The sequence below is a fragment of the Notamacropus eugenii genome, chromosome 2 (genome assembly GCF_028372415.1).
Source record: "Notamacropus eugenii isolate mMacEug1 chromosome 2, mMacEug1.pri_v2, whole genome shotgun sequence".
In the NCBI taxonomy this organism is placed as follows: Eukaryota; Metazoa; Chordata; class Mammalia; order Diprotodontia; family Macropodidae; genus Notamacropus; species Notamacropus eugenii.
Window position 1 is genome coordinate 83245407 of NC_092873.1, and position 27776 is coordinate 83273182.

At 37.9% G+C, this 27776-nt stretch overlaps 1 protein-coding gene across 4 annotated transcripts; it reads right to left on the reverse strand.

Annotated features, from left to right (window-relative positions):
* Nucleotides 1–469: 469 nt before the first annotated feature.
* LOC140525807 (ubiquitin D-like) lies at nt 470–26360 on the reverse strand. 4 transcript variants are annotated; one of them, XR_011974114.1, is made up of 5 exons: nt 25685–26360; nt 15081–15401; nt 6709–6810; nt 3954–4372; nt 470–1794 (listed from the first exon to the last, which is right to left on the reverse strand). XR_011974114.1 is itself a non-coding variant. In XM_072641500.1 (5 exons), the coding sequence occupies exons 4-5, from the start codon at nt 4119–4121 to the stop codon at nt 1318–1320; spliced, it is 645 nt and encodes a 214-aa protein (XP_072497601.1). In that variant the 5' UTR covers nt 4122–4372; nt 6709–6810; nt 15081–15401; nt 25685–26336; the 3' UTR covers nt 470–1317. The 4 variants fall into 4 exon arrangements, 2 of the variants coding, with proteins under 2 accessions (XP_072497601.1, XP_072497600.1); XM_072641500.1 differs by having other exon boundaries at nt 25685–26336; XR_011974113.1 differs by lacking the exon at nt 6709–6810 and having other exon boundaries at nt 25685–26341.
* Between the last annotated feature and the right edge of the window lie 1416 nt (nt 26361–27776).

Below are 27776 nucleotides of genomic sequence, written 5' to 3' on the forward strand. Positions count from 1 at the left end.
TTTCTTTGTTTCCCCCATTTCTCAGAACAAATAAAGAAATATTCATTTAAAGGATGGGAAGAAATATAAAATACATAATTTTGCAACAGATACAGTCAAAAGCGGGACAAAAGAATAATTTTCTTTCTTTCTCTTCCATGCCTTCTAGGTAAATGTTAGAGTGAAAATTAGCTCTCTTCATGATGAACTATCTCCATTCTGGCATAGGAACAAAATTGGGTTCTCTTGACTGTTACCTTGGAGAAACCAAGATAATCTCCCTCTTCCCAACATCCAATTTACTGTAGTGGAAGAATTTTTCAAAAGAGACTCAAGAGAAACAAATTCTAATGTAGTCTTTCTAATTTACTTGCTATATGACCTAGGTTCACTTCATTTTGCATCCCCTTCAATAACTATAATATATTAACAAGATTTTTTGAGCCAGTTTCTAACCTGAGAATGACAAAACAGCAAGCCAGAGACAAAGTGCCAATAATCAGGTAGCTGTTTAATTAATTCTTTTCACTATAAGGAGCAGATTTTCCTAACAGGAATACTCGTGAGAAGAATTCCACCTTAGTGATGTGAAAACAGAGATTATATACATAAATCACAAGGAAGAAGGGGATGGGGAAGAAGGATTACAAACAATTTTTTCCAGGGACAGAGTGACTTCTCATGACAAATTCAAAAATGTAAGACAGTACAACAATTCTGGAGTTCTGGGGGAACAATATTGCTCAAATCCTTTGTGGTCCTTAGTGCATGACAGGACCAGAGTTCTGTGACAAGAACAAGTTCTACAATCTTTGATTCATTTCAAGTCAGGTATGCCAGCAGAAAGATGACAGTGATTGTAAATCTTGTCAAGGTCTGATTGATCAATTCAAGCTGCATTGTAAGTCTGACTCACATGCTAGTAAAAGCAATTTTGTAATATCTGATCTATTAATATGTTCATTATACATATCATATTGATTATTATAAAAATAAGAATTCCTTCCATACCTGTATGTAATTTGATTTCCCTACACAAACCCTAGTCTCTCACTTCAAAAAGCATTTAAAGGATTTTAAAGATCATATTAGAAGTTTAATGTTATAGAATTATTAAACATGAAATTAACTCCTTAGTTACTTTTCCTCCAGTCATTTCTTTTTCTGTCTGCTCTTTACTAATCTACTACACCACCAACACTACTACCACTACTCTTCTTTTTCTACTTTGCCTATTTCTTAATGAATTTTTGTTGCAAAGGATGAAAAGATCATATTTGGCATAGGCAGGAATTAGTTGTAAGATTTGAAACTATATTTCCTGTTGATTCCATGCTTTCATATCTCCGGGTAGCCTCCTATCCAACCATTGTATGAATACAAAACGTTGCACTCTGGTCTCAAGTAATCAGACATGACTTTCCCATGCTGTAGGGCCTTATCATTGAAGTACATTACCCTACCCTTGGGAGGCACGATTGCTTTGGATTTAATAAGCTCTATAAACTGAGAAACTGAGGTGGAAGGTCTGACAGGAAGAATGTGTGTCTCTCCTATATCTACCTCATAGAAAACCACCAGGACCTCCTCATCACTTGGATACACAAACTTCTTCTTGAGGTGAATAGAACTGGGGTCCAAACAGTTGTCAGACACCTTTGTTTCAGGGTTTAGGACCCTATAGAGCAAACATAGCATCTTTTTTTCTAAAGAAACTTTGGTTTTAGCGATAATCTCCTCAGTAATCTTCCATATCCTGTCTTCCTGCTGGGCAGTGATTTTCATTGACTCTTGTCCTTGGAAATACACATTCACCTAGACAGAGAAAACAAAGGAGTAGATATTTTAAAAGCTCATAACTTGCTTCTTGCCACCTATGAGGTCTTTGATCAGTTTAGCATTTGAGGCCCTCCACAAGGCAAGAGCATTTTTCCATGGACTGTGCCCTAACCAAACTGGGCTATTGGCAATCCCTGTTGTGTCTAATCTCTCCTTTCTTTCTTCTATTCTTTTGCTTACTTCATTCTTTTTATCTGAAATGCCCTTTCCCTATTTCTGACAGTTGATATTTTTCCCATAATTTCAGATCCAACTCATATGCCACCAATCCTTCATGAGTCCTTCCTTTATACCCCCAGCTAGAAATTATCTTTCCTTTCTCATACATTTTGTGTCTCTGAAGGAGGCATTTTATAATTCTTGGATACACTACAATGATCTATTTTTCTTATCCTAATTTGTGGGTGTGTCTACTAGATTAGAAACTACCTTCAGTTTAGCACAGTGCCTGCCCCAGAGTATACACGTTCTTGATAAATATGTATTGACTGACTAACCTTGAGGCAGATATTATTCATCTTGCATTTCCCTCAGTGCTTAGCACAATGATGGGCTTAGAACAATTCTTTCAAAGATCTGTTAAGTTTCTAATGCCATTTTCTCTCCCTGGATTGGCTTCTCTTCCCTTTCATTCAGAAAGCTTCATAAAGCTTTTAGTATATGCCATCACAGGGGTTATGGCCAGAAAGACATCATTCTTGCCTTTGAAGAGCTCCTCTACTCTAATCAAAAATTCATAGTTTGTTAGAGCTCATCATTACGGTATCTCTGTCCAAACCCGTCCCTTTTTCTAGAAAGCACTCCCTGAATGACATTCCCTTTATCCTGTCCCGTGTCTCCATACTGCCCTTCCTTACACAATGTTAGAGCTCCTCTTCTGGAATTGCCATCAGAGTCAGTTCACAAGCTTGATTTGCAGGCACACAAGATGGCCATATACTGGTTTCATTGAAAATCAGATTGCTCGATTTGATTACTTGTTTTGTTTATCTGATTTGTCTCAGAATGTCTTCAAGAAGTTATCAAAAATCAAATCCATTCCCCAAAAGATGGAGATTTTCCACTATTGAGGCTCCTCCAAGGAACATGTGACTCTAAAAGCATTTCTAAAAGGAGAGCTCCAAAATGGCTTTGAGCAATGACAGCTTCATTGGAATACTTTTTATGCCTCCCTGAGTCCACCTTTGAAGGACAATACTTATCTGGATGAGCAGGTTCTAATCTAAGTAATTATGTTTCTTTCCCCTCCTCAGTGTCATTGGCACCATATTCGGCTATATTACTTGGTCTATTGTTGGTCTAAGCTTCTCTGTCTATACCTGGTACAGTTAAGAAACCACTTACACTCAGGAAGAATTGAGTTCCAATCCTGCCTTACACTGTCCTTACTGCATGACCCTGGGCAAATTGTTATATGTCTCTCATCTTCAGTTGCCTTATCAGCAGAAGGAGGTTACCTAACCCACAGGAGTGTTGTCAGGATCAAAGGAAATGATATTTTTAAGGTACTTTGTTAATCTTAAAGCAACATGCAGCTTTTTATAAACTAGCTAATGCTAGTCCTGAGAATTAAACCTCTTACCACCTAGCAGCCTGTTCTTGGGTCTGCCTGCCTCAAATCTGTCTCCCCTCCAATCTAACTTTCTGATTTCCCTTAAGCCCAGGCCCAACCATGTCATTCCCTTACCTATTGCCTCTAGGATCAAATGCAAAATACTCTGTTTGGCATTCAAAGCTCTTCATAAACTCATCCCTTCCTACCTTTCCAGTCTTCTTACACCTTATTTCCTACCACACACTCTGCAATCCAGTGACACTGACCTCCTCACAGTTTCAAAATCAAGACACTTCACTTCTCAGCTATGGACATTTCCTTTGGCTGTTTCTCATGCCTGGAATGATCTCTTTCTCCATATCCACTTAGTGCCTTCCCAGGATACCTTTAGTCCCAATCAAAATTCCATCTTCTATAGGAAGGCTTTCCTATCCCCTCTAACAACATGCAGATACCTAGGTACTTAGAAGATATATCCAGAGTAGAGTAAGGTCATCTGAAAGAGGAAAGCATTAGGAACTAGGCTGACTGGGAAAGGACCCCTCAAAATCCTGCAGCAAGATTGTGGAGAGACTGTTACCCCATCTGAGGTCTCTTGACTCCTTGGCCAGTGCTGCTTATCATCCTCCAGGCGTCTCAGTGCAAACGAGTACCCATACCTAGAAACAACAACCTGAATCTTCTTCATTTGAGAATTTGTGTTAGATGGCCGGGAGTCAGATTGCTGCTTATTTCCTCCATCCTCCATCTTCCGTAATACCTCCTGTTCCACAACACTTGGTTGCACCACCTTCTGCTTGAGGTGAATACTGGACTTGGGGCCAAACAGTTGCCAGTCAACTTCTTTTCTGGGTTTCCATCCTTGGAGCCTGGGAGGAATATTTGGCTTTTTACATTGCGCTTGATCTTAGTGCTCATCTCTTGGTTCATCTTCATGACCCCATCATCCTTCTGGGCAGGGATTTCCATTGACTCTTGCCCTTTGGATTGTACATTCACCTAGATAGCAAGAACAAAAGAATAGATATGTTAACAACTCATTATTTCCTTCTTGCCATCTTTGAGGGCACCGATTGGGTTACCATTGGAGGTGTTCCACAAGGTAACAGCATTGTTTCAAGGACAGTGACCAAACCAGACGGGTCTACTGTCAAGTTGTGCTGTATCTGATCTCTCTTCTTTTTTCTCCATTCTTTTGCTTACCTCATTCTTTTCATCTGAAATGCCCTTCCCATATTTCTGACACTTGATATCTCTCCCATCATTTAAGATGCAACTCATAAGCCACCAGTCCTCCATGGGTTCTTCCATGGAGGTCCCCCAGTCAGAAATTAACTTGCCTACTTTAAGGATTTTGAGTCTTAGGAGGACACACTTTACATCTCATGTATGCATTGGAAATGTTCTGGTTTTTATATCCTATTTTCTTAGTGTGTCTACAAAATTACAAACTACCTTGAAATTAGCCCACTACACAAGCTATTAATAATTTGTATCCCCTGACTTATTAATCTTGAAGCAGACATTATTGATTTTACATTTCCCACAGTGCTGAACCCACTGCTGGCATTAGAACAGTTCCTTGAAAGGTCTCTTAAGTTCCTAATGCCATATTTTCAACCCAGGAATTGCTTCTCCTCCCTTTCATTCAAAAAGCCTAATAAAGCTTTTAATACATGTCATCACATAGGGAAGCACAAACAAGACAAAGTTCCTGACAAATCAAAGATTCCTAGACCGTTGGAACTGAAAGGACCTTTGGAAGGAGAATGGTAACACCAAACTCCCCCATTTTATATAGAAGAAATTTAAGTGCAAACAAGGCAAATTCAATGTCTTCATGATGAATTATCTCCATTGTGATATAGGAACAAAAAGGGGATATCTTGACTGCTAACTCGAAGAAACCAAGATAATCTCCCTTTCCTCTGTAGGGGCAGAATTCTTCAACAGAGAGTCAAGAGAATTAAGTTCTACTGTAGTCTTTATAATTTGCTTGCTACACAACCTAGGATTAATTCATTTTGTATGCCCTTAAATAACTACAACATGTTAACAGAATTTTTATGAACCAGTTTCTAATCAGGGAATGACAAAAGAGCAAGCAACAGGCAAAGTGCCAGTAATCAGGTAGCTGTTTCATTAATTAGCTTCACTATGAAGATCAGATTTGGAAAACAAGGATTCTCCTGATCAGAATCAAACTTGCTGAAGTAAAATCAAAGATTATATACATAAATCACAAGTGGGAAGGAAGAGAGAAAGGTGGATTAAAAACAATCTTTACCAGGGTCAGAGTGATTTCCCATGACAAACCTACAAGTATAGGATAAATACAATTCTGAAGTCCTGTGGGAGCAAAACTGCTCAAATCCTTGGTGGTCCTTACATAGTGAGACACAAGACCAGAGTTCTGTGATAAGAACAGGTTTGACACTATTTGATTCACTTCACTTCAGATATACAGGCAGAAGTATGCCAGTGATTGTGAACCTTGTCAAGGTTTGATTGATAACTTCAGCCTGCATTATGACTCTGACTCACAAGCTAGTAAAGGTAATTATGTGATATTCAATCTACTAGTATATTCATTACATGTGTCATTGATTATTATACAAATAAGAATTCCCCCCACATGTGAGTGTATTTTATTTTACTTAGGCAAACACAGTTCTCTCTCTGCAAAAGGCATTTAAATGATTTTAAACATAACATTAGAAACATACTGTCATAGAGTTATTAAGCTTGAAATGAATTCCTTAGTTACATTTCCTCCAGCCATATTTTTTTCTGCCTGCTCTTTACCACTCTACTATGCCACCACCACTACTACCACTACTCTTCTTTCTCTACCTTGTCTACTTCTTTCTGAACTTCTGTTGCAAAGTATTAAAGGGTCATGTTTTTCATACATAGGAGTTAACTGAAAGATTTGGAATTGTATTTTCTGCTGGTGCTAGGCCCCCTTATCTCTGGGTTAGCCCCCTATACACTTCTTGGCTGAGAAAAAAGTGTTGACATTTGGGATCAAGTAATCAGTCATACTCTTCCCATACTCTAGCACCTTGCCATTGTAGGACACATTCTCTACCTTAGGAAGGAAAGTTGTTCTGGCTTTAATAACCTCTATAAACTGAAAAACTGAGGTGAATGGTTTCATATGAAGAGTGTGTTTCTTTCCTTTATCTGCCTCAATCAAAAACATCTGCACCTCCTGCTACGCAACCTGCTGGTTGAGGTGAATAAGTAGACTGGCTTCCAGACAGTTGTTGAACAACTTTTTTTGAGTTTTGGCCCTTGGAGCCCAAGAGGAACACTTGGTTTTCTACAGGGACCTTAGCTTTAGATCTCAGCTGTTAGTTAATCTTCTTGACCCCTTGATCATCCTTCCGGGAAGTGATTTCCATTGTCTCTTGCCTTTGAGAAAGTACATTCACCTAGATACAAAGAACAAAGGAATAGATATTTTAAAAGTTCATGACTTGCTTCTTGTCACTTTTGAGGTCATTGATCAGGTTTTTGAGGTGCCCCACAATGTAACAGCATTGTTACATGGACTGTGCCTTAACCAAACAGGACTACTGGCAATTCCTGCTGTATCTAATCTCTCCTTTCTTTCCTCCATTCTTTTGCTTACCTCATTCTTTTCATTTGAAATGCCGTTCCCCTGTCTCTGACAGTTGATATCTTTCCTATCATTTAAGATCCAACTCATATGCCACCAATCCTCCATGAATCCTTCCTTGATGCCCACAGTCAGAAATTGTCTTTCCTTCCTCAACATTTAGTGTCTCTGGGGGAAGTATTTTATATCTCTTGGATGTACTTGCAATGCTCTATTTTCATTATCTTAATTTGTGGATGTGTCTACTAGATTACAAACTATGCTGAGGTTAGCACAAAGCCTGCCCCAAAGTGCACAGGCTCTTAATAAATGTGTATTGTCTAACTAATCTTGAGGCAAACTTTATTCATTTTGCATTTCTCTCAGTGCCTGGGACATTGCTGGGCTTAGAATGCTTCCATAAAAGATTTGTCAAGTTCATAATGCCATTTCTCATCCTTGGACTGGTGTCTGCTCACTTTCATTAGAAAACCTAAAAAAGCTTTTAGTATGTGCCATCACTGAGGTTATGGCAAAAAAGACATAGAAACTGATGTTCAAGAGCTCTTCTCTACTAAACAAAGATTCATAGATTATTAGGGCTGAAAGTACCTTTGGGAAGAGACTGGTAATGCCAACCTCCCTCACTTTATAGAGAAAAAAATTTAATTACAGACAAGGCAAATTCAGTCAATTAGACTTCCTATGTGAAAGGCAATGTGTTAAGGGTTGAGCTGGTACAGCAGGTAGGCACTGGAACTGGAGTCAAGAATGACCTCAGTTCAAGTCTAGCCTTAGATACTTACCAGTTTTGTGACCTTAGACAAGTCACTTGATTGCCTTCTGCCTCAATTTCCTCATCTGAAAAAGAGGACTGATAAAAGGACCTGCCTCTCACCATTACCATGATAAGATGAGATAATATTTATAAAGCATTTTATGAATCTTCAAGGGCTCTATACAAACTCACAATTATCATTGCTATTAGAAAGACAAGAAAATCAGTTCCTGGCCTCAAGGAGCAGACCTTCCAAGGGGGAAACAACATGCAAATAGCTAGGTACTTAGAAGATGTATAGAGAGTAGATTAAGGTAATCTGAAAGAGGAAGGCATTAGAAACTAGGGGGACAAGGAAAGGCCCCTTCAAAATCTTACAGCAAGTTTGTGGCTAAGCTGTTACCCCAACTCAGGTATCTTGTCTCCTTGGCCAGTATTGTATATATTCCACCAGACACCTCTATGCAAACCTATCCCCTTTTCTAGATAGTACTCCCAGAATGACACTCCATTCATATTGTCCCTTTGTCACCATAGGGCCCTTATTTAGATATTGTTAGAGCCTATCTTCTGGAATTGCTTTCAGAGCCATTTTACAAACCTGATTTGCAGCCATTCAAGAAGGCCATAAGCTGGGCTTTGATCACATTTCTCAATTTGATCTCCAGCTTTGTTTATCTGATTTGTCTTTGAATGTCTTCAAAAAGTTTCCAAAAATCAAATCCATTCCCCAAAAGATAGAGATTTATCACTATTGAGGTTCCTCCAAGAAGCTTGTGGATCTAAAAGCACTTCCAGGTGTGTGGCAGAGCCAAGATGGGAGAGAGAGAGCAATGATACACCTAAGCTCTTAGACAAACTTCTTCAGATACCTCTAAAAAGAGAATCTGACCAAATTTTATAGATGCATAATCGATGGAGACAGACTCTGGCAGCTTCACAGCACAGGACAGACTGGAATTTTGATGGGAAGGATCTGATCTGCGGGGGTGAGCCCACAGCACATAATGCAGTGCATCCAGTGCAGCAGAGCAGGAGAAGTCCCTGGGAGACCTGAGGCAGCAGCAGGAGGAATGTGAGAGTGGAAGCCCAGGGCCAGAGACCAGCGGAGACAAATGAGAAAAGGAGATGCAAAAGTTAAGGGAAGAAAATAATTTGATAAAATTAGAATTGGGCAAGTAGAAATTAATGACTCTATGAGACATCAGGAATCAGTCACACAAGATCTAACGAATGAAGAGATAGAAGAAAATGTAAAATATCTAATTGGAAAAGCAACTGACCTGGAAAATAGATCCAGGAGAGAAAATTTAAGAATTATTGGCCTACCAGAAAGTCACAATGAAAAATAGAGCCTGAACAATATCTTCCAAGAAATCATCAAGGAAAACTGCCCAGAAGTGCTAGATCCAGAAGGCAAAATAGTCATGGAAATAATCCACCATTTACTTCCCAAAAGGGATCCCAAAATAAAAACTGGAAGAAATATTGCTGCTAAATTCCAGAACTATTAAGTGAAGGAAGAAATACTACAGGCAGCCAGAAAGAAACCATTCAAACATCGAGGAGCAACAGTCAGGATCACCCAGGGCCTTGCAGATTCTACACTAAAGTATCAAAGGAATTGGGATATGATATTCTGTAAGGCAAAGGAGCTGGGACTAGAACCAAAGATCAATTACCCAGCAAAGTTCAGCATAACATTTCAGGAAAGGAGATGGACATTCAATGAAATTAGGAATTTCCATACGTTCCGGACAAAAAAGCCAGACAAAACTCAACAGAAAATTCAATCTTCAAATGCAGGTCTCAAGAGTGGTATAAAAAGATAAACAAAGGGAAAAGAAAAAACTTGTTACTCAATTTTGGCAAACTGTTTACCTCCCTATAAGGAAAGATGATCATTGTTAATCCTGAGAACTGTACATCTGTTATGAAATATAAAAGGGATATACATAGAAGGAACAAGTATAAAGCCAATGATGTGATGATAAAAATATGATTTAAGCATGTGAAAGGATTATAACAGTAGATGTGAAAAGGAGAAAGCAGAAAATGGTAAATTACTTCCCAAGAAGAAGTACAAAATTATAGTAGAGGGAAAGAGGGGAGAGAGATTAGCATTGTTTGAGAGGTAATCTCATCTGATTTGGTTCAAGGAAGGAATAATAAATGTAATTAAGTATATAAATTCAGCTAGCTCTATAGGCAGTAGGACGGGAAGAGGGAAGAAAGGGGAGGGGAAGCTAAAAGAGAGGGAAGAAGTAGTAAAGGTAAAGGGGAGTAAAAGGGAGGGGGGATGAAAGAAGGAAGGGAAGACTGTGGGAGGTGGTGATGAAAAGTAAAAACTATATTGAGGATGGGGAGGAGGACAGGAGAATTAAAAGCACAAACAGTGGGAAAAAGGATAGAGGGAAAGACACAGATTGTAATCATAACTGTGAATGTGAATGGAATGAACTCTCCTATAAAACAGAGACAGATAGCAAATGGATTAAAAGCCATAATACAGCAATATGTTATTTAAAAGAAACACATTTAAAAAGGGGGATACACACAGGGTAAAAGTGAAAGGTTGAAGCAGAACATATTGTGTGTCAGTTGATGTAAGAAAAGCAAGGGTAGCAATCCTAATCTCAGACAAAGCAAAGCAGAAATAGATCTAATCAAATGAGATAAGGAAGGAAAGTATATCCTGCTAAAAGGCACAATAGACAGTGAAGGAATATCATTACTAAACATGTATGCTCCAAGTGGTATAGCATCCAAATTTTTAGAGGAGATGTTGGGGGAGCTGAAGGAAGAAATTAACAACAAAACTATACTACTGGGGGACCTCATCCTCCCCCTCTCTGAACTTGATAAATCTAACCTCAAAATAAACAACAAAGAGGTTAAGGAGGTAAATAAAACTCTGAATAAGGTACATATGATAGATCTCTGGAGAAAACTGAATGGAAATAGAAAGGAATATACCTTTTCTTCAGCGGTAAATGGCACATATACAAAAATTGACCATGTTCTAGAGAATAAAAACCTCACAATCCAGTGCAGAAAAACAGAGATAGTCAATGTATCCTTCTGAGATCATAATGCAATATAAATTATATGTAATAAAAGACCATGGAAAGATAAACCAAAAATTTATTGGAAATGAAATAATCTAATCCTGAAGGAGTGGGTTAAAGAACAAATCATAGAAACAATCAACAACTTCATTCAAGAGAATGACAATAATGAGACAACCTACCAAATCTTATGGGATACTGCAAAAGCAGTTCTTAGGGGAAATTTTATGTCTTTGAATGCCTATTTGAATAAAACAGAGAAAAAGGAGTTCAATGACTTGGGCACCCAGCTGAAAAAACTAGAAAAAGAACAAATGGAAAATCCCCAAGTAAATACCAAATTAGAAATATTGAAAACCAAAGGAAAGATTAATGAAATTGAAATTAAGTGAACTGTTGAACTAACAAATAAAACCAATAGTGGGTTTTATGAAGAAACTAATAAAACTGATAAAAATTGTTCAATTTGATTAAAAAAAGAGAAGAAAACCAAATTAGTAATGTCAAAAATGAAAGGGGTGAACTCACCTCAGGAGGAAATTAAAACAATAATTACAAATTACTTTGTCCAACTTTATGCTCATAAATTTGACAGCCTTAATGAGATGGTAGAGTATTTCAAAAAACATAAAGTGCCCAGATTAACTGAAGAGGAAGTTGAATACTTAAACAACACCATTTCAGAAAATTGAAGAAGCCATCAATGAACTCCCTAGGAAAAATATCTCCAGGGCCAGAATGATTTACAAGTTAATTTTATCAAATTTAAATAACAGTTAATTCCAATATTATATAATTTGGGAAAATTGGGGAAGAAACAGTATTCCCAAGATCTTTCTGTGATACAAATATGGTTTTGATACCTAAACTAGGAAAAGACAAAACAGAGAAAGAAAATTATAGACCAATATCTCTAACGAATGTAGATGCAAAAATTTTAAATAAAATTTGAGCAAAAAGAAAACATCAACTTACCACAAGAATATTATGTTATGATCAGATAGTATTCATACCAGCAATGCAGGGCTGGTTCCATATTAAGAAAACTATTAGCATTATTGATCATATCAGCAACAAAACTAACAGAAACCATATGATTATATCAATAGATGCAGAGAAAGCTTTTGACAAAAACCACACCCATTCCTATTAAAAACATTGGAGAGCATAGGAATAAAGAAAACTTTCCACAAAATAATGAGTAGTATCTAACTAAAACCTTCAGCAAGCATTATATGCAATGGAGATAAGCTAGATACATTTCCAACAAGATCAAGGGTGAAAAAAGGATGTCCATTATCACCACTATTATTTAATATGGTACTAAAAATGTGAGCTAGAACAATTCAACAAGATAAAGAAAATGAAGGAATTAAAATAGGCAAAGAAGAAACTAAGTTATTACTCCTTGCAGATGATATGATAATATACTCAGAAAATCCCACAGATTCAAGTAAAAAACTACTTGAAAAAATAAACAACTTTAGCAAAGTTGCAGGTTACAAAATAAACCCATACAAATCTTATGCATTTCTTTACAGTAGTAACGAAGCCCAACAGCAAGAGATAGAAAGAGAAATCCCATTTAAAGCTAGGGTAGACACTATAAAATATCTGGGAGGTTACCTGCCAAAAGAAACTCAGGGCCTATATGAATGCAACTGCAAGACACTTTTCACACAAATAAAGTCAGATTTAAGTAAGTGGAAAATCATCAGTTGCTCATACGTAGGCAGAGCAAATATGATAAAAATGACAATTTTCCCTAAGTTAATTTACTTATTTAGTGCCATACCAATTAAACTATCAGATAATTATATTCTAGAACTGGAAAAAATAGTATCAAAATTCATCTCGAAAAACAAAAGGTCCAGAATATCAAGGGAACTAAGGAAAAGAAATCTTAGGGAAGGTGGCCTAGCTCTACCAGATCTCAGATTTTATTATAAAGCACCAATTGTCAAAACCACTGGATACTGCCAGAGAAACAGAAAGGTACACAAAGTGAATAGGCTAGGTCTTCAAGACAGAGTAGAGAATGAATATAGCAATCTACTGTTTGATAAACCCAAGGACCTCAGCTTCTGGAATAAGAACTCAGTGTTCAATAAAAATTTCTAGGAAAACTGGATAACAGTATGGCAGAAACTAGGCATAGACCAATGTCTGACACTATACACAAGAATAAAATCCAAATGGGTACATGATATAGGTATAAAGATTGATACTCTGGACAAATTGGTGGAGCAAGGAATAGTATATTCATCAGATTTATGGAGGAGGAAAGAATTTTTGACTAAAGAAGCAATAGAAAGCATTATGAAGTACGAAATGGATAATTTTTATTACAAAAGTTTTTGTGAAAAGTTTTTGCACAACCAAACCCAATGCAACCAAAATTTGGGGAGATGTAGAAAACTGGGAAAGAATTATTACAGTTCATGTTAGGGAAAAAGGCCTCATTTCTAGAATATATAGAGAACTCAGTCAAATGTACAAAAATACAAATCATTCCTCAGTTAATAAATGGTCAAAAGGTATGAACAGGCAATTCTCAGAGGAAGAAAATAGAGTTATCTATAATCACATGAAAAAATGCTCTAAATCACTTTTGATTACAGAGATGCAAATCAAAACACCTCTGAGGTCCCACATCACACCTATCAGATTGCAAACATGACAGAACAGGAAGATGATAAATGTTGGTGAGGATGTGGGAGAGTTGGAACACTACTACACTGTTGGTGGAGCTGTGAGCTGATCCAACCATTCTGGAGAGCAATTTGGAACTATGCCCAAAGGGCTATAAAAATGTGCATGCCCACTGACCCAGCAATATTGCTTGTAGGACTGTATCCCCAAGAGATCATAAAAATGAGAATGGGTCCCACACGTACAAAAATATTTATAGCAGCACTCTTTGTGGTGGCCAAAAAGTGGAAATTGAGGGGATGCCCATCAATTGGGGAATGGACGAATAAACTATGGTATATACATTATAGCACTATAATTATAGTGCTTCTTGTAGCACTGTTGTGCTATAAGAAATGATGAACAGGAAGACTTCAGAGAGGCCTGGAAAGACTTCTATGATCTGATGCTGAGCGAAAGGAGCAGAACCAGGAGATCTTTGTGCACAGCAATGATCACAGTGTGTGAGAGTATTTTCTAGCGGACTTGGAAATTCATTACAATGCAAGGACTTAAAAAAAAATTTCCCAGTGATCTTCTAAGGCAAAATGCCTTCCGCATCCAGAGAAAGAATTATGAAATTCAATCACAGAATGTAGCAGATCATTTGTGTGTGTGTGTGTTGTGTGTTGCTTTGTTAGATGATTTCTCCCACTCTTTTTAATTCTTCAACACAGCATGAATATATTGAAAATATATATATAATAACAATGTATGTATAGAACCTACACAAAATTGTATGCTGTCTAGGGAAGGGAAGGGGGACGAAGAGGGAGGGAGGGGAAAATAATAACTTTTGTTATATGGTACTGATTGTAGAACACTGAAAATAAATAAAATTAATTAATTAAAAAAAGAAAGAAAGAAAAGCATTTCCAAAAGAAGAGTTCCAAAATGGAAGTATCATTGTAGTACATTTTAAGCCTCCCTGGGTACAACTTTGAAGGACAATGCTTATCTGGATATCCAGGTTCTAGTTTAACCAGTGTTTTTTACCTCATCAGTGTCATCTGCACCATAATCAGCTATACTGCTTGGTCTATTATTTTTCTAAGCTCTTCTGTCTATACCTGGTGCAGTTGAGAGCCACTTGGAGTCAGAAAGAACTGAGTTCAAATCCTCTTTTACATTGTACTACTTGTATGACCCTGTGCAAATGGTTTACCTTTTCTCATCGTCAGTTCTCTCATTAGCAGAATGAGGATAGCTAACTCACAGGGTTGTTGTCACCATCAGAAGAGATGACATATTTAAAGTACTTTTTAAACCTTAAAGCATGATGTAACTTTTTATAAACTACATAATCCTAGTCCTGAGAATTATGTCTGTTTCCCCTAGTAGCATGATCTTGGTTCTGCCTGCCTCAAATCTGTCTCCACTCCATTCTAAACTTCTGATTTCCCTAAAGCACAAGTCCAACCATGTCATTCCCCTCCATGATAAACTCCAGTGGCTTCCTATTGCCTCTAAGATCAAATGCAAAATGATCCTCCTATCCTCTACCTTCTTACCACTCCAGTACCCAATCTCAGACTTAGGGGGCACAGTTATTGTGGCTTTACTTACCTCCTTCACTTGAGACACTGAGCCTGATGGTTTGACATGAACTGGGTCCTTTTTTCTTTTATCCACCTTGATCTGAGGCACCATCTGCTCCTCATTACTTGGTTTCACCACCTTCAGGATCAGGTGAATAGTTGTACTGGGGTCAATCCCGTAGTCTGACAACTTTTTTTCAGGGTTTAGGGTCTCTGAGCCCAAGAACAGCTTCTGGTTTTCTACAGTCACCTTGATTTCTGACATAATCTGCTCCTTAATCTTCCATACCTTGTCATCCTTCCAGGCACTGAATTTCATTAATTCTCCTTCATGGCCTTGCACATTCACCTACAGTCAAAGAACAAAGGAGATAATGTTTTAAAAGTTCCTGGTTTCCTTCTTTCTGCCTTTGAGGTAATAGATCAGGTTACATTTGAGGTCCTCCACCATATAAAAGCATTATTCCATAGACTGTGCCCTAACCAAACAGGACCACTGGCAGTTCCTGCTGTATCTGATCTCTTCTTTCTTTCCTCCATTCATCTGCTCACCTCAGTCTTTTCATCTGAAATGCCCTCCCCTATCTCTGACAGTTGATATCTTTCCCATCATTTAAGGTCCAACTCATACGTCACCAATCCTCCTTCCTTGATAACACAGTCAGAAATTGCTTTGCTTCCTCAGACATTTTGCATCTTTGGAGGAAGCATTTTATATCTCTTGGATGCACTTGAAATGCTCTATATGTTTTATCCTAATTTGTGGGGGTGTCTATAAATTACCAATTATGTTGAGGTTAGCCCTAAAGCACACAGGCTCTTAAAAAATTTATATCGACTGATTGACTGACTAATCTTGAGGCAAAGATTTTCTATTTCCCTTGGTGCCTAGCATAATGCTATGCTGAAAACAGGTCTCTGAAAGGTCTGTTATGTTCCTAGTGCCATTTCCTCTCCCTGGACTGGCTTCTGCTTCCTTTCATTCAGAAAACGTTATAAAGCTTTTAGTATGTCCCTTAACTGAGATCATGGCAAAAAAGACATAACCCCTGACTTGGAGGAGCTCCTCCCCACTAGTCATAAATCAATAAATTGTTAGGCCTGAAAGTACCGTTGGAAGGAGATTGCTACTACCTACCTCCTTCATTTTATAGAGAAAAAATTTCAAGTGCAGGCAAGGCAAATTCATTCCATCAGAATTTACTAGATACTTACCATGTACCAGGCAGTGTGCTAAGCATTGAGAATAAAGAGGCAACTAGCTGATACAGTGGGTAGAGCAATGGAGCTGGAGTCAGGAATGACCTCAGTTCAAGTCCAGCCTTAGATACTTGCCAGTTGTGTGACCTTGGACAATTCACTTGACTACCTCTTTCCTAATCTGTAAAATGGGAATTATCAAAGCACCTGCCTCTCATGATTATTGTGACAATAAAATGAGACATTTCTAAAGCTTTTTCCAAACTTTAAAGTACTGTAGAAAAGTGAGCAATTCTTATTATTATAAAGACAAGAAAATCAGTCCCTGTCCTCAAGGAGCATACATTTCAGTAGGGGAAGCAACATGTAAATAGTTAAATATTTAGAAGACATATGCAGAGTAGATTAAGGTAAACTGAAAGAGGAAGGCATTAGGAACTAGTGGGACTAGGAAAGGCCACCTCAAAATCATGCACAAGTTTGTGGCTAGGCTGTTACTCAAACTCAGATCTCTTGTCTCCTTGGTCATTGCTATTTATCCTCCACCAGGCACCTGGATTCAAACCTGTTCCCTTTTCTAGGAAGAACTCCCTGAATGACATTCCATTCATATTGTCCCTTTGTTCCAATACTGCCCTTGTTTGCACAATATTAGAGTTCTTCTTCTGGAATTGCCTTCAGAGCCAGTTTACAAACCTGATTGCAGCCACACAAGATGGTCATAGGCTGATTTTTTTTATTGAAAATTGGATCCCTTGATTTGATCACCTACTTTGTTTATCTGATTTCTATTAGAATGTCTTCAGGAAGTTTCCAAAAGTCCATTTCATTCCCCAAAAGATGGAGATTCACCACTATTGACACTCTTTCAAGGAGTATGTGACTCTAAAAACATTTCCAAAAGAGTTCCAAATTGACTTTCAGCAGTGACAGCACCGTTGGGGTACATTTTAAGCCTCCCTGGGTATAACTTTGAAGGACAATGGTTATCTGGATGACCAGGTTCTACTCTAACTAGTTTACGATTTTTTTACCTCATCAGTGTCATTTACACTATCCTCAACTATACTTCTTGGTCTACTGTTGGCCTGAGTTTTTATGTCTATACCTGATGGAGTTAAGAAACCACTTGATGTCAGGAGGAACTGGGGTCAAATCCTGCTTTACACTCTCCTAGCTGTACGACCCTGGGCAAATTGTATAACTTCTCTCATTCTCATTACCTAATCAGCAGAATGAAGTTATCTAACTCACAGTGTTATTGTCAGGATCCAAAGAGATAATAAATTTAAAGTACTTTGTAAATCTTAAAGAAAGATGCAGTTTTTTATAAACTAGCTAATACTAGTCCTCAGAATTATGCCTCAGTACCCTGTTCTTGGGTCTGCCTGCCTCAAATCTCTCTCCCCTCCAGCATAACCTTCTGATTTCCCTGAAGTACAGGTCCAACTATGTCATTCCCCTGCTTGGTAAACCCCAGTGGCTTCCTATTGCATCTAAGATCAAATGCAAAATCAAAATGGCATTCAAAACTTTTCATAAACTAGCCCCTCATACTTTTCAGTCTTCTTACACCTTGTTCCCTGCCACACACACTTCAATCCAGTGACACTGGCCTTCTTTCCATTTCAAAAACAAGACACTTCACTTCTCAGTTATGGGCATTTCCTCTGGCTGTTCCCCAGGCCTGGATTGATCTCTTTAGCCATCCCCACTTAGTGACTCCCCTGACTTCCTTTAAGCCTCAACTAAAATTCTATCTTCTATAGGAAACCTTTCCCATCCCCTCTAATTCTAGTGCCTTCTCTCTTAGTCTCTCTCTCTCTTAGTCTCTCTCTTAGTCTCTCTCTCTCTCTCTCTCTCTCTCTCTCTCTCTCTCTCTCTCTCTCTCTCTCTCTCTCTCTCTCTCTCTGTCTCTGTGTCTCTGTCTCTGTGTCTCTGTCTCTGTCTCTGTCTCTCTCTCTCTCTCTCTCTCTCTGTCTCTCTCTCTCTCTCTCATATTTACTTGATGTTTTTCTTATATACATATGTGCTTGTGTATTGTGATTTGAAAAGGGGTTTGGATTCGTCCAATTATGTATGATAAAGGAAATTTATGGTTCAGATTCGCACCTACAATAAGACACATTTGAGAAGAAGAAGCTGGATATTTTATTGATTTACAGAAAAGGCAAATGCATGAACAGTTTAGAGCTACAGCAGAAATAATTAATATAGCCTAATACTAATACAATTATAGCAATATTAATATAGATATAAGAGGAAATAGAAAAACATCACCAATTCGGGGAGCACCAACACCTGAATTTCATCAGCTGGGGAATCCCGGGATACAGTGTTCAGGGTCCGAATTGGGAGCAAAGAGGTCCCAGGCAGAGCGTCCTCTCCATGGGTGAGATTCCGAGGACTTGCACTAAGCAAGGGGAGTTTATAGGGACCTAGACAAAGAAGGCTTTTTGCCAACGGCTCCGCACACTGTTCCAAGCTGGTCAGGCACATGGCCATGGGAATACAGGTGTTTGTTCATCAAGGACATATCACACGGGGGCCACAAGATATAAGCTAATTAATCATATACTGGGAGGACTAGCCAGATCCTCCAAGTATTATCTATGTGTTCCGGGAGTGACTAGTTCCCAAAACATTAATACATGGCCAACTCGCGCATGTTATGTTCCTTGAGAGGTCACCAAAAGGACAGAGTGAACTTACTTTATTCAAGGGATATGAAATATTCCTTCATTTGGCCTTAAGGTCACGAAGGACTTAAGGTGACTGAATCAAGGGAGTAAAATTAGTATATATCCGTTTCATTTGAGTATACATATAACAATTACAACAAAACAAAAACAGTAATAATAGGAATAATAACAAAATAGGAATAGCAAGGCTATTAAAGTATTAAATCATACCAATGATGATTAGTATCAGAGGTTACTAAGTGTGAGGCCTCAACTAGTTGTCCTGCAACTATAAGTGTTTGTATATGATGTTTATTGAGCGCTCCTTGGTTATTGGCCAACATATGCTGTAGAACTTGGGACTGGGTCAACACATGGATAAGGGGTTCAAGGGATAGGTAAGCATCAGGTAAAGGTAGAGATTTGGGTACCCGAGAGAAAATAACATCATCCACTATCAGGGGAAACATAGAAATCATCACCCTGCCAATGGAGAAAACTCACATGTTGTATACAGCCAGCAAACGGGGCTACTTGCCCTACAGAATACAAGTCAGTTTGATTGTTAGAGACGATAGTTTTTCAGACAGATTGAACAGATACTTCATGTAACATAGAGAAATTGGACATAGGATATAGAGTAAGATCACGTAGCTTAGAGGAGTGTGAGAGAAGACAGGGCTCCAACTGTCTGATCATCATCCCACACACCATTCCACTGTTAGTTAAAGTACAGTCTTCTAAAGTATGAGTTACATTAGCTTGATCGATGTAATTTCCATATAAATGTGGCAAAGCAAAGTAATGATGCAATATAAAAGGAATTACATAATACTGACACATGGTAGTGCAATGTTGTACATTATAGTAATACATAGTCTCAATACACCACATAGAGGTGCACTTAGCTTAAGTTTGCTGCTGAGATTTCCAATAATTATAGGAAGGGAATTAAGTTTTCCAAAGATTAGGGTCTCCACTCAACAATAAATGCTGTGCATTCTCTTTTTGTATTAGAGTATACATATTTTGTAAAGAACATCGAATCCAATTAAATAGTGCTGTAACATTAGTGTTAAAAGTTATTGAAGCCAAAGTTGAGTCATTAAAAACCTGTAGAAGTTGGCCTTGGTATTCTAAAGTATGTTGATGGGGCAGGATCGTTGTGGGCAACCATTTGGCATTAACAGTAAGTGCTTGAGCTACATCCTGCCCAGCACTGTGCAGTCTGCTGGCCAAGGTCTCAAGATCTATAGAATTTACTATAACCAAACCAGTTCCTGTCCCGCCAAGCAATGTATCATACCAGGCTCTTTTTATTCTGGCACAATTTGGTAATACAAGGAAGGATATGTTATTATTAACATTAATACACTGGGTCGTGTTGTTAATGCCCCAGGTGGTACAATTACTGTTCTTCAACTGATCCTTCATCACTTGAAAACGCCTATCAGGGGTCGTAGAATTTCTCCACTGTAAGGTTATTTGAGAGCCACCTGCATGCAGTCATGCTCCTGGAATCCAGGCAAAATTTTCTGAGATGGTGTACAGCAATAGCCATATCCCTAAAAAACACTTTATTCACATAAAAACACATGTATTAATGGAACATCATACAAGGTATCATCTCCTGAGTAACAAACCAGCACTGTATTATTTTTTCCTTCAGCTATGATTTCCATGACCTTAGGCCAGTCTGTAGGTTTATTTTTAACCCATGCCTTTGAGTCAATTGTCATATTGGTAGTACCAAATCCTCCCCTTCTGGCATCAGAAGATTCTGGTGTATGAACTTTGGCCCATTCAGGATTCAGGCAAGGGATAATAACTAGTTGGGCAACTCTCCTTCTGTTGTATGATAAGGTTCAGTATCCAAATTTTGCAAAATTATTTTAATTTCTCCAACATAGTCAGAGTCAATTACTCCTCCTAGTACACCTACTCCTAAAACAGCTAAACTTGATCAGGATAGTATCTGCCTATAATGGCAGTATTTTGAGGCTAGGGAGAAATGTGATTACAGAATTGGGACCCAAGTACATGCACCCAAGCACCCCATCATTCCCCCTTAAACAGATGGGACCCAAAATCTTTCTGGGGTAAGGGACGAAGGTCTCAGATTCTGAAACTGCTTCATGCTGAGATTGGAGGTAGAGCTGTCCCTGCCTTGAAAGGTCCCATTCAGGGGGTTGGTTCTTCAGTCAGTGTCAGGAACATGATCCAGGTCCAGACAGTGATGTGTAATGGTCTCAGACAGAGGGTGATATACAGCCAGAACGGTCATCTGCAAGTGGAAGAAACTAAACCTGGAGGAGACAAAACTGGCAAGGAAATTAAGCAAACAAAGGCCAAAAAATGACCAGAAGGGGTTAAATATGGTTTGGTATCCTTTAGGTAGAGCCATCTCAAATCTGGTAGGGTATTAATTATCAAATCAAGTTACAACACTTTTCTGTCTTCTGAAAATACTTCCCCACACTCAACATACTTAAAGCATCTGAGACTGGTACAAAGGTATCCAGAGCAACTGTCTGGAGACAGGAGAGGCTTGGATGACCCCCATTTGTCCCAAACCTTATCTGCCTTCTGTATTTTCAATCAAACCTTTATTTATCTTTCAAAATCTCTTGAGCCCATTATTCAGACTGCTTCACTCTCCTTTATATTTCTACCATAGACAAGATAGCTCACAAGTTATTACTCTTCACTAGTATAGCTGTATTGCCTTAAACAAAAGAGGTTTCTGACTTGAACCTCACAACTGAGTAGATGTACATTGTTGTTTCACAGGCTTGTTTATCTCTTTCTGATTATTCACTCTGGAAGGGAAACTTCAGAAATTAAGTTGTTGTTGTTGCTTACATATGATAAGTTCAAACACTAATTTTAACTCTTGCTTAGGCCATGGGATGACTACAAATTTAGATCAAAATACCAAAATCTTTTCTGCTTTGTAGATCATTACATATTAATTTAGCAATACATTATCTTGAAAATGAAAATTTAGTAGGCCTTACATGAGAGATTTCTTCTTTTTTTTAAAAAAAAATTCTTCTAAAAGCATTTCCTTTCCTTTTTTTTTAAAAAAACAGTTTAAATTTTATCCTGATGTTGAGTCACTAAACTTTTATAAAGAAAATTAGTTAAAACCTTTTGAAATGATAACTCTTTTCACTTTGAAGCAAAAATAAAACTTTAAAATTGAAGTTCATTAAAGCTGAGTTGTTATAAAGATGTCCTTAAGTAATATGAATTCCCAAAGCATTACAAACTAAATTCTTAGTTACTGCAGAATTCCTAGATATTACAAAATGTTTTAGTCAAAAAGGTGTTGTGATGGAATCTCACATTGGTAGCAGGAAGAGACTGATCACAGAAAAACATGACTGCTTTTAAAATCCTTTTAAACAATGGGAACATCTTAAGATAAGTCTTGAGTAGTTTACATAAGTTTTTCCACACGTTCTAATTTTAGATAAGAAATAATATTTGATTTTCCAGTAAGATTACACAAAAGGGCTCACACATTTACTAACTACTTGTTCTGTTCATAGAAATTTGCTATAGAAGGAAAAAAGCAGGGACATGTGACATACCAAATAGGACAGGATAAAACATCCTTTATTCTGTTTGAATTCAGATAAGAGTGAAATTTTCCAATCATGCAGTATCTGTTTCATAGCCAGACTCAGGAATAGTCAGGTGAGAAACATTCCTTTTTAAAGGAACACAATGGGGAAACTGAGCCAGGGGGATCCCATCCTAGATTGAGGCTAGAATTGTCTCCTTGGCCTTTCCTCTCCAAATACAAACTTCACCTGTTAACAGTACAGGATCACATTCTGTCTGAGTAACTTGCGGCATTTCTCTCAGACACTGGTTTAATGCGAACAACTATACCCAAATTCAAACTCAAAACAAAAATAGTTATGGTCCCAAATGCCTTTTATCTTAAATAGCAAATTTCACTAATCACAGTTTAGAGCCAGATACAGTTATGTTTTGTTTCTTATGGAGCTGCAATAAGTAATTAAGATCTACCAGGACTCACATACACCAGGGATTCCACTTAACATCTTTCCTTCTCAAATTTAGAACTTGTCCTGATGTAAAAGCCAATTGTTAAAAATCCTTTCTATCTATTACAACTTCTGAGAAAGTCATATTCATTGTTTAGGAACTACATAAACCAAACACAAGTTCTTTTCTTTCCATACACAGTAATCAACTAACAATTTTAGGCTTAGCATTAGAACAGTAACTCCAAGTAACTTAGCTAACAGTCTTACAACTTTTATACATGATAGCCAAATTGTTATTGTTTTAGCTATAACCTTTATCAGGCAAAGGTGAAAATACCTGGTTTTCTAAATGGCAATTACAAAACATTATAAGGCAAGGTTAGCAGGACTCATAAAGTAACATAGCTGGTTTTACACAATTTTCCCAACATCTTTTAGTTTCAACAAAATTCAGGTTAAAAATCACTTTGTCTAACACTATTTCTGAGTTAGAGTGGCCACTCAATTTTTACAATCTAAGAGATATTCAGAAATGCAATCTAGAAATACAGCTTTAGCACAACAATAACTTCAGGTGGTATTATTTACATTTCCATAAATTATCGATCTTATTACTTTTAGTAATTAAAACCACTTCAAAGTTAACAATTTTACACCAGTTATTATGTTAAGAATCTTATTATCATTTTATCATTTTGATCTCATAATAACAACCATCATTATCTTTACTTTTACAAATCAGAAAACAGGTCAAACAGAGATAAAATACATTTTTGCCACCGAACAGAGAAGTGAAGTTTACCAAGAGCAGAGAAGGTAATGATTCTTGTAGGCAAGCAGTCACCTGTAAGGGCTCTGCAGTTTTAAGTCTACTACCCCAGTCTTCACAGGGTCCTGTCCTTTTGCCACTGAGGAGTAGGGCAAATCTTCCCACCCCACAATATCTTTTTCAAATACTTTATTTGTCAAATTCTTCTTCAAAAATGGCATATTGTACTGCGAGTCCTGTTCGTGACACCATTTATGTATTGTGATTTCAACAGGGGTTCGGATTCGTCCAATTATGTATGATTAAGGAAATTTATGGTTCAGATTCGCACCTACAATAAGACACATTTGAGAAGAAGAAGCTGGATATTTTATTGATTTACAGAAAAGGCAAATGCATGAACAGTTTAGAGCTACAGCAGAAATAATTAATATAGCCTAATACTAATACAATTATAGCAATATTAATATAGATATAAGAGGAAATAGAAAAACATCACCAATTCGGGGAGCACCAACACCTGAATTTCATCAGCTGGGGAATCCCGGGATACAGTGTTCAGGGTCCGAATTGGGAGCAAAGAGGTCCCAGGCAGAGCGTCCTCTCCATGGGTGAGATTCCGAGGACTTGCACTAAGCAAGGGGAGTTTATAGGGACCTAGACAAAGAAGGCTTTTTGCCAACGGCTCCGCACACTGTTCCAAGCTGGTCAGGCACATGGCCATGGGAATACAGGTGTTTGTTCATCAAGGACATATCACACGGGGGCCACAAGATATAAGCTAATTAATCATATACTGGGAGGACTAGCCAGATCCTCCAAGTATTATCTATGTGTTCCGGGAGTGACTAGTTCCCAAAACATTAATACATGGCCAACTCGCGCATGTTATGTTCCTTGAGAGGTCACCAAAAGGACAGAGTGAACTTACTTTATTCAAGGGATATGAAATATTCCTTCAGCTTGTTGGCTTTCCCAATAGACTGTTTTTTGCCATCCCCAAAGCTTAGCACAGTGTCTTGAACATAGTAGGCACTGAATCAATGTCTACTCAAAGACTAACTAGATTCTGTGACCACTTCCAACATCAGACTGCAAGCTCCAATAGGATAAATGAAATTCCACCATTTGAGTTTTCTTTCTGCTTTTCTTTTCCCCATTACCTTCTATTGAAAACACAAATACCCCTGAGAGGGTAAAAGCATCAAGCAGTTAACACTTTCTTTAAAATATCACTGATAATTGATATTTACAATATTACTTAAGGCTTTCAAAGTGCTTTGCCTATATTGTCTGATTTGATCCTCTCAAGGACTATATGGAATAAGTAGAACTTGATTTCCTCCTCTAATAGAGGAATGCCAGCCTGCTCTTGAGCCTAGAAAGCCTCTGAGAAGGGTAAGGAAAAAGAATGTTGGACTATTTCTCTAAACTCCTTAGAGGATTATAGGTTTTGAATCTGTATGGATCCTTAAAGGTAACCTAATTAAACCACATCATGTAATAGATAAGGAAACTGAGGTCCGTATGTGTTAAGGTCTCACAGATATTAACATACCTGGAATCTGAAAGCAGAGCTCTGACTACAAAGTCAGTTCTCTTTCCACTTCCCGCAATTCCATTCTATTACAAGAAAAAACTTAATCTACTTCAAACATTACAAGTGAACCCTGAAGCAGACTTCTCTCCCCATGCCAGGGATTCCCAGTCTAAAGATATCAGAATACCTGATGCTTCTATTTTAATCCTTGCCCATCTTCTCATCCGAAAACTCAGTTCAGAACTCTTCTACTGCAGGGAGTCTTCCCTACTAAATATCTTAAGTCTAGAACTTCATCATTACATCATTACCCTACCCCAGTTCATCAAGGTATCTCACCTTTTCTTAAGGCTTTGACACAGAAAGAAATAAACACATACACACAAGCAGACACACACACACACACACCGTTTCACTTACATGTAAAATAACTCCATAGAGTGCCATTGCTGCAGGTGAGAAGGAATAGAATGAGAAATGACTCTCCCTCCCAGACTTTTATACTAAGTGGCTGGGGAATTTAGGGTGGAGGCAGAGAATGGAAATTCCCTACTTTATTTGGCTTTATTACAATCTTTGGTCAGCTGCTATTCTCATAAAATAGCTTACTTTCAGTTTTTCTGGGAGGGGGTTGGGGAGAAAAATAGAGAGAGAAAGAAAAGGAAACAAAAAACAGTGATAAATAGGCATCATTGACTTAAAGGGCTAGCTTTGTCCACATTTTAAGTCTCTGAAGTTCTCTTCCCTAGAGTGGGGAGGAGATGAGCTTCATCAAAAGATTATCTACTGGCCCACATGGAAAAAGGCAGCCCCACATTCCTCCACTCTAGCTTTTACCCCCAAGGGCCAAACGATGAGGGCCTTTCTCTTAGACTTCTCTTTGCCAGTCACCCTCACCCCATCTTGTTTCCTTCCACATTGGTTCAAGTCTATCTCATCTGGAAAAGTTTCCCTGATTGATCTCACGTGGCTCAGATATATGACTCTGCAATCCCTCAGCACTTAGAAAAATAGTATCATATTCATTTGAACTTGTTTTGATGCTTTTTAATATCTTCAGTGAGATTCACGTGACTTTCCTCTAATATTCTAGTATTTCCACTGAATCAGGGTGTCTATCTCCATTTTCCTTCTATCTCTCATCATACCTTCAGGTTAAAACTGTACACAGAAAATGTACACAGTGGGATCATGAGATCCAAAGCTGAAAGGGACTGTAGCCATCTAGTCCAGCCACATCATTTTATAGACAAGGAAATGGAAGCCCAAGAAGATTAATGGATTTGCATAAGGTCAAGCAATGGGTAAGTGGCAAACCCAGGTCCTCTTGCTACAAATCTAGTGTTTTTCCCATCATTTTTTTCTATATGTTACTGAATGATTGATTGGAATGGATGACTTCAAGTATTGATTGCAATGTGGCAGAGGAGGGTGATCTTCAGTCTCTAAAGTGCAAACAAGTCTTTAGAAAATGTCTTGAATATACTTGAGGTGTTCACCAAAACCACCACCACCTTGAGTCTCTCAATTCATCCTACTCAGCTGTCATTTAGATGTCTCCTCAGTCTGGTAGAATGATTGACTCCCACACTTTCCCTACACATGCATGACCCAGTCCCTCTCCTTCTGCCTTCTTCTCTAACTCTCCTACTAACATCTAAGAGCTGAGAACTTCAGACCAGACAGAGACTCATTTGGAAGTGATTCTGAGCAGAAGAGGAAGAAGTATGTACAATATTCACCAACTCACTAAACCTCTTTGAATCTTGGTCTCTCCATCTGCCCATGAAAGGAATCATTATCATCCTTCTTAATCTACCAGAGCTGAGGTGGGAACAAAGATATGTATATACACATATATATGTGTCTGTTCCTGTGTGTGTGTGTACACATACACATATACACATGTATATACATACATGTATATGTGTGTACATATATATACACATACATAAATATGGTTGCTATGGGTGTTGTGTCACACAGCTTGCTGGATTTGGACTCAGATCTTCCTTACTCCAGGCACCATACTCTATCCACTGTACCACCTAGCTGCCCCAAATGTAAAAATACTTTCTGATAAATTTTCAAATAAAAAGTGCTCTAAAAATATTTTGATTTTTTTTGAAAGACTTCTTCATTTTAGCTTCATTATTTTATTGTTGTTGAGCTCCTAGTCTTTGCTTATTTGTGTGATTTCCCTCTTGGATAAGGTCCCTGTTTTACCCTGAATTATGTTTCCAAGCCTGTAAAGCACCTTTCAGCTACACAACTGCATAGCCTTGGCCTTCCAATGAGATTTCAGGATTCTGACACATCATCAGTGGCTAGGAGGAATTCCCTAGAACAGGTTGAAAGTGATAATGAAACAAATAGCATTTCAAAACATTAAGGGTGGGTACAAGAAATAACAGCACCCCAATGAAATACGATAAAAAGAAATCTTTACATTTGTTGAATGCTTTATACTCTTCCAAATAGTTTCATGGATATTAACTTTTTGAATCTTCAC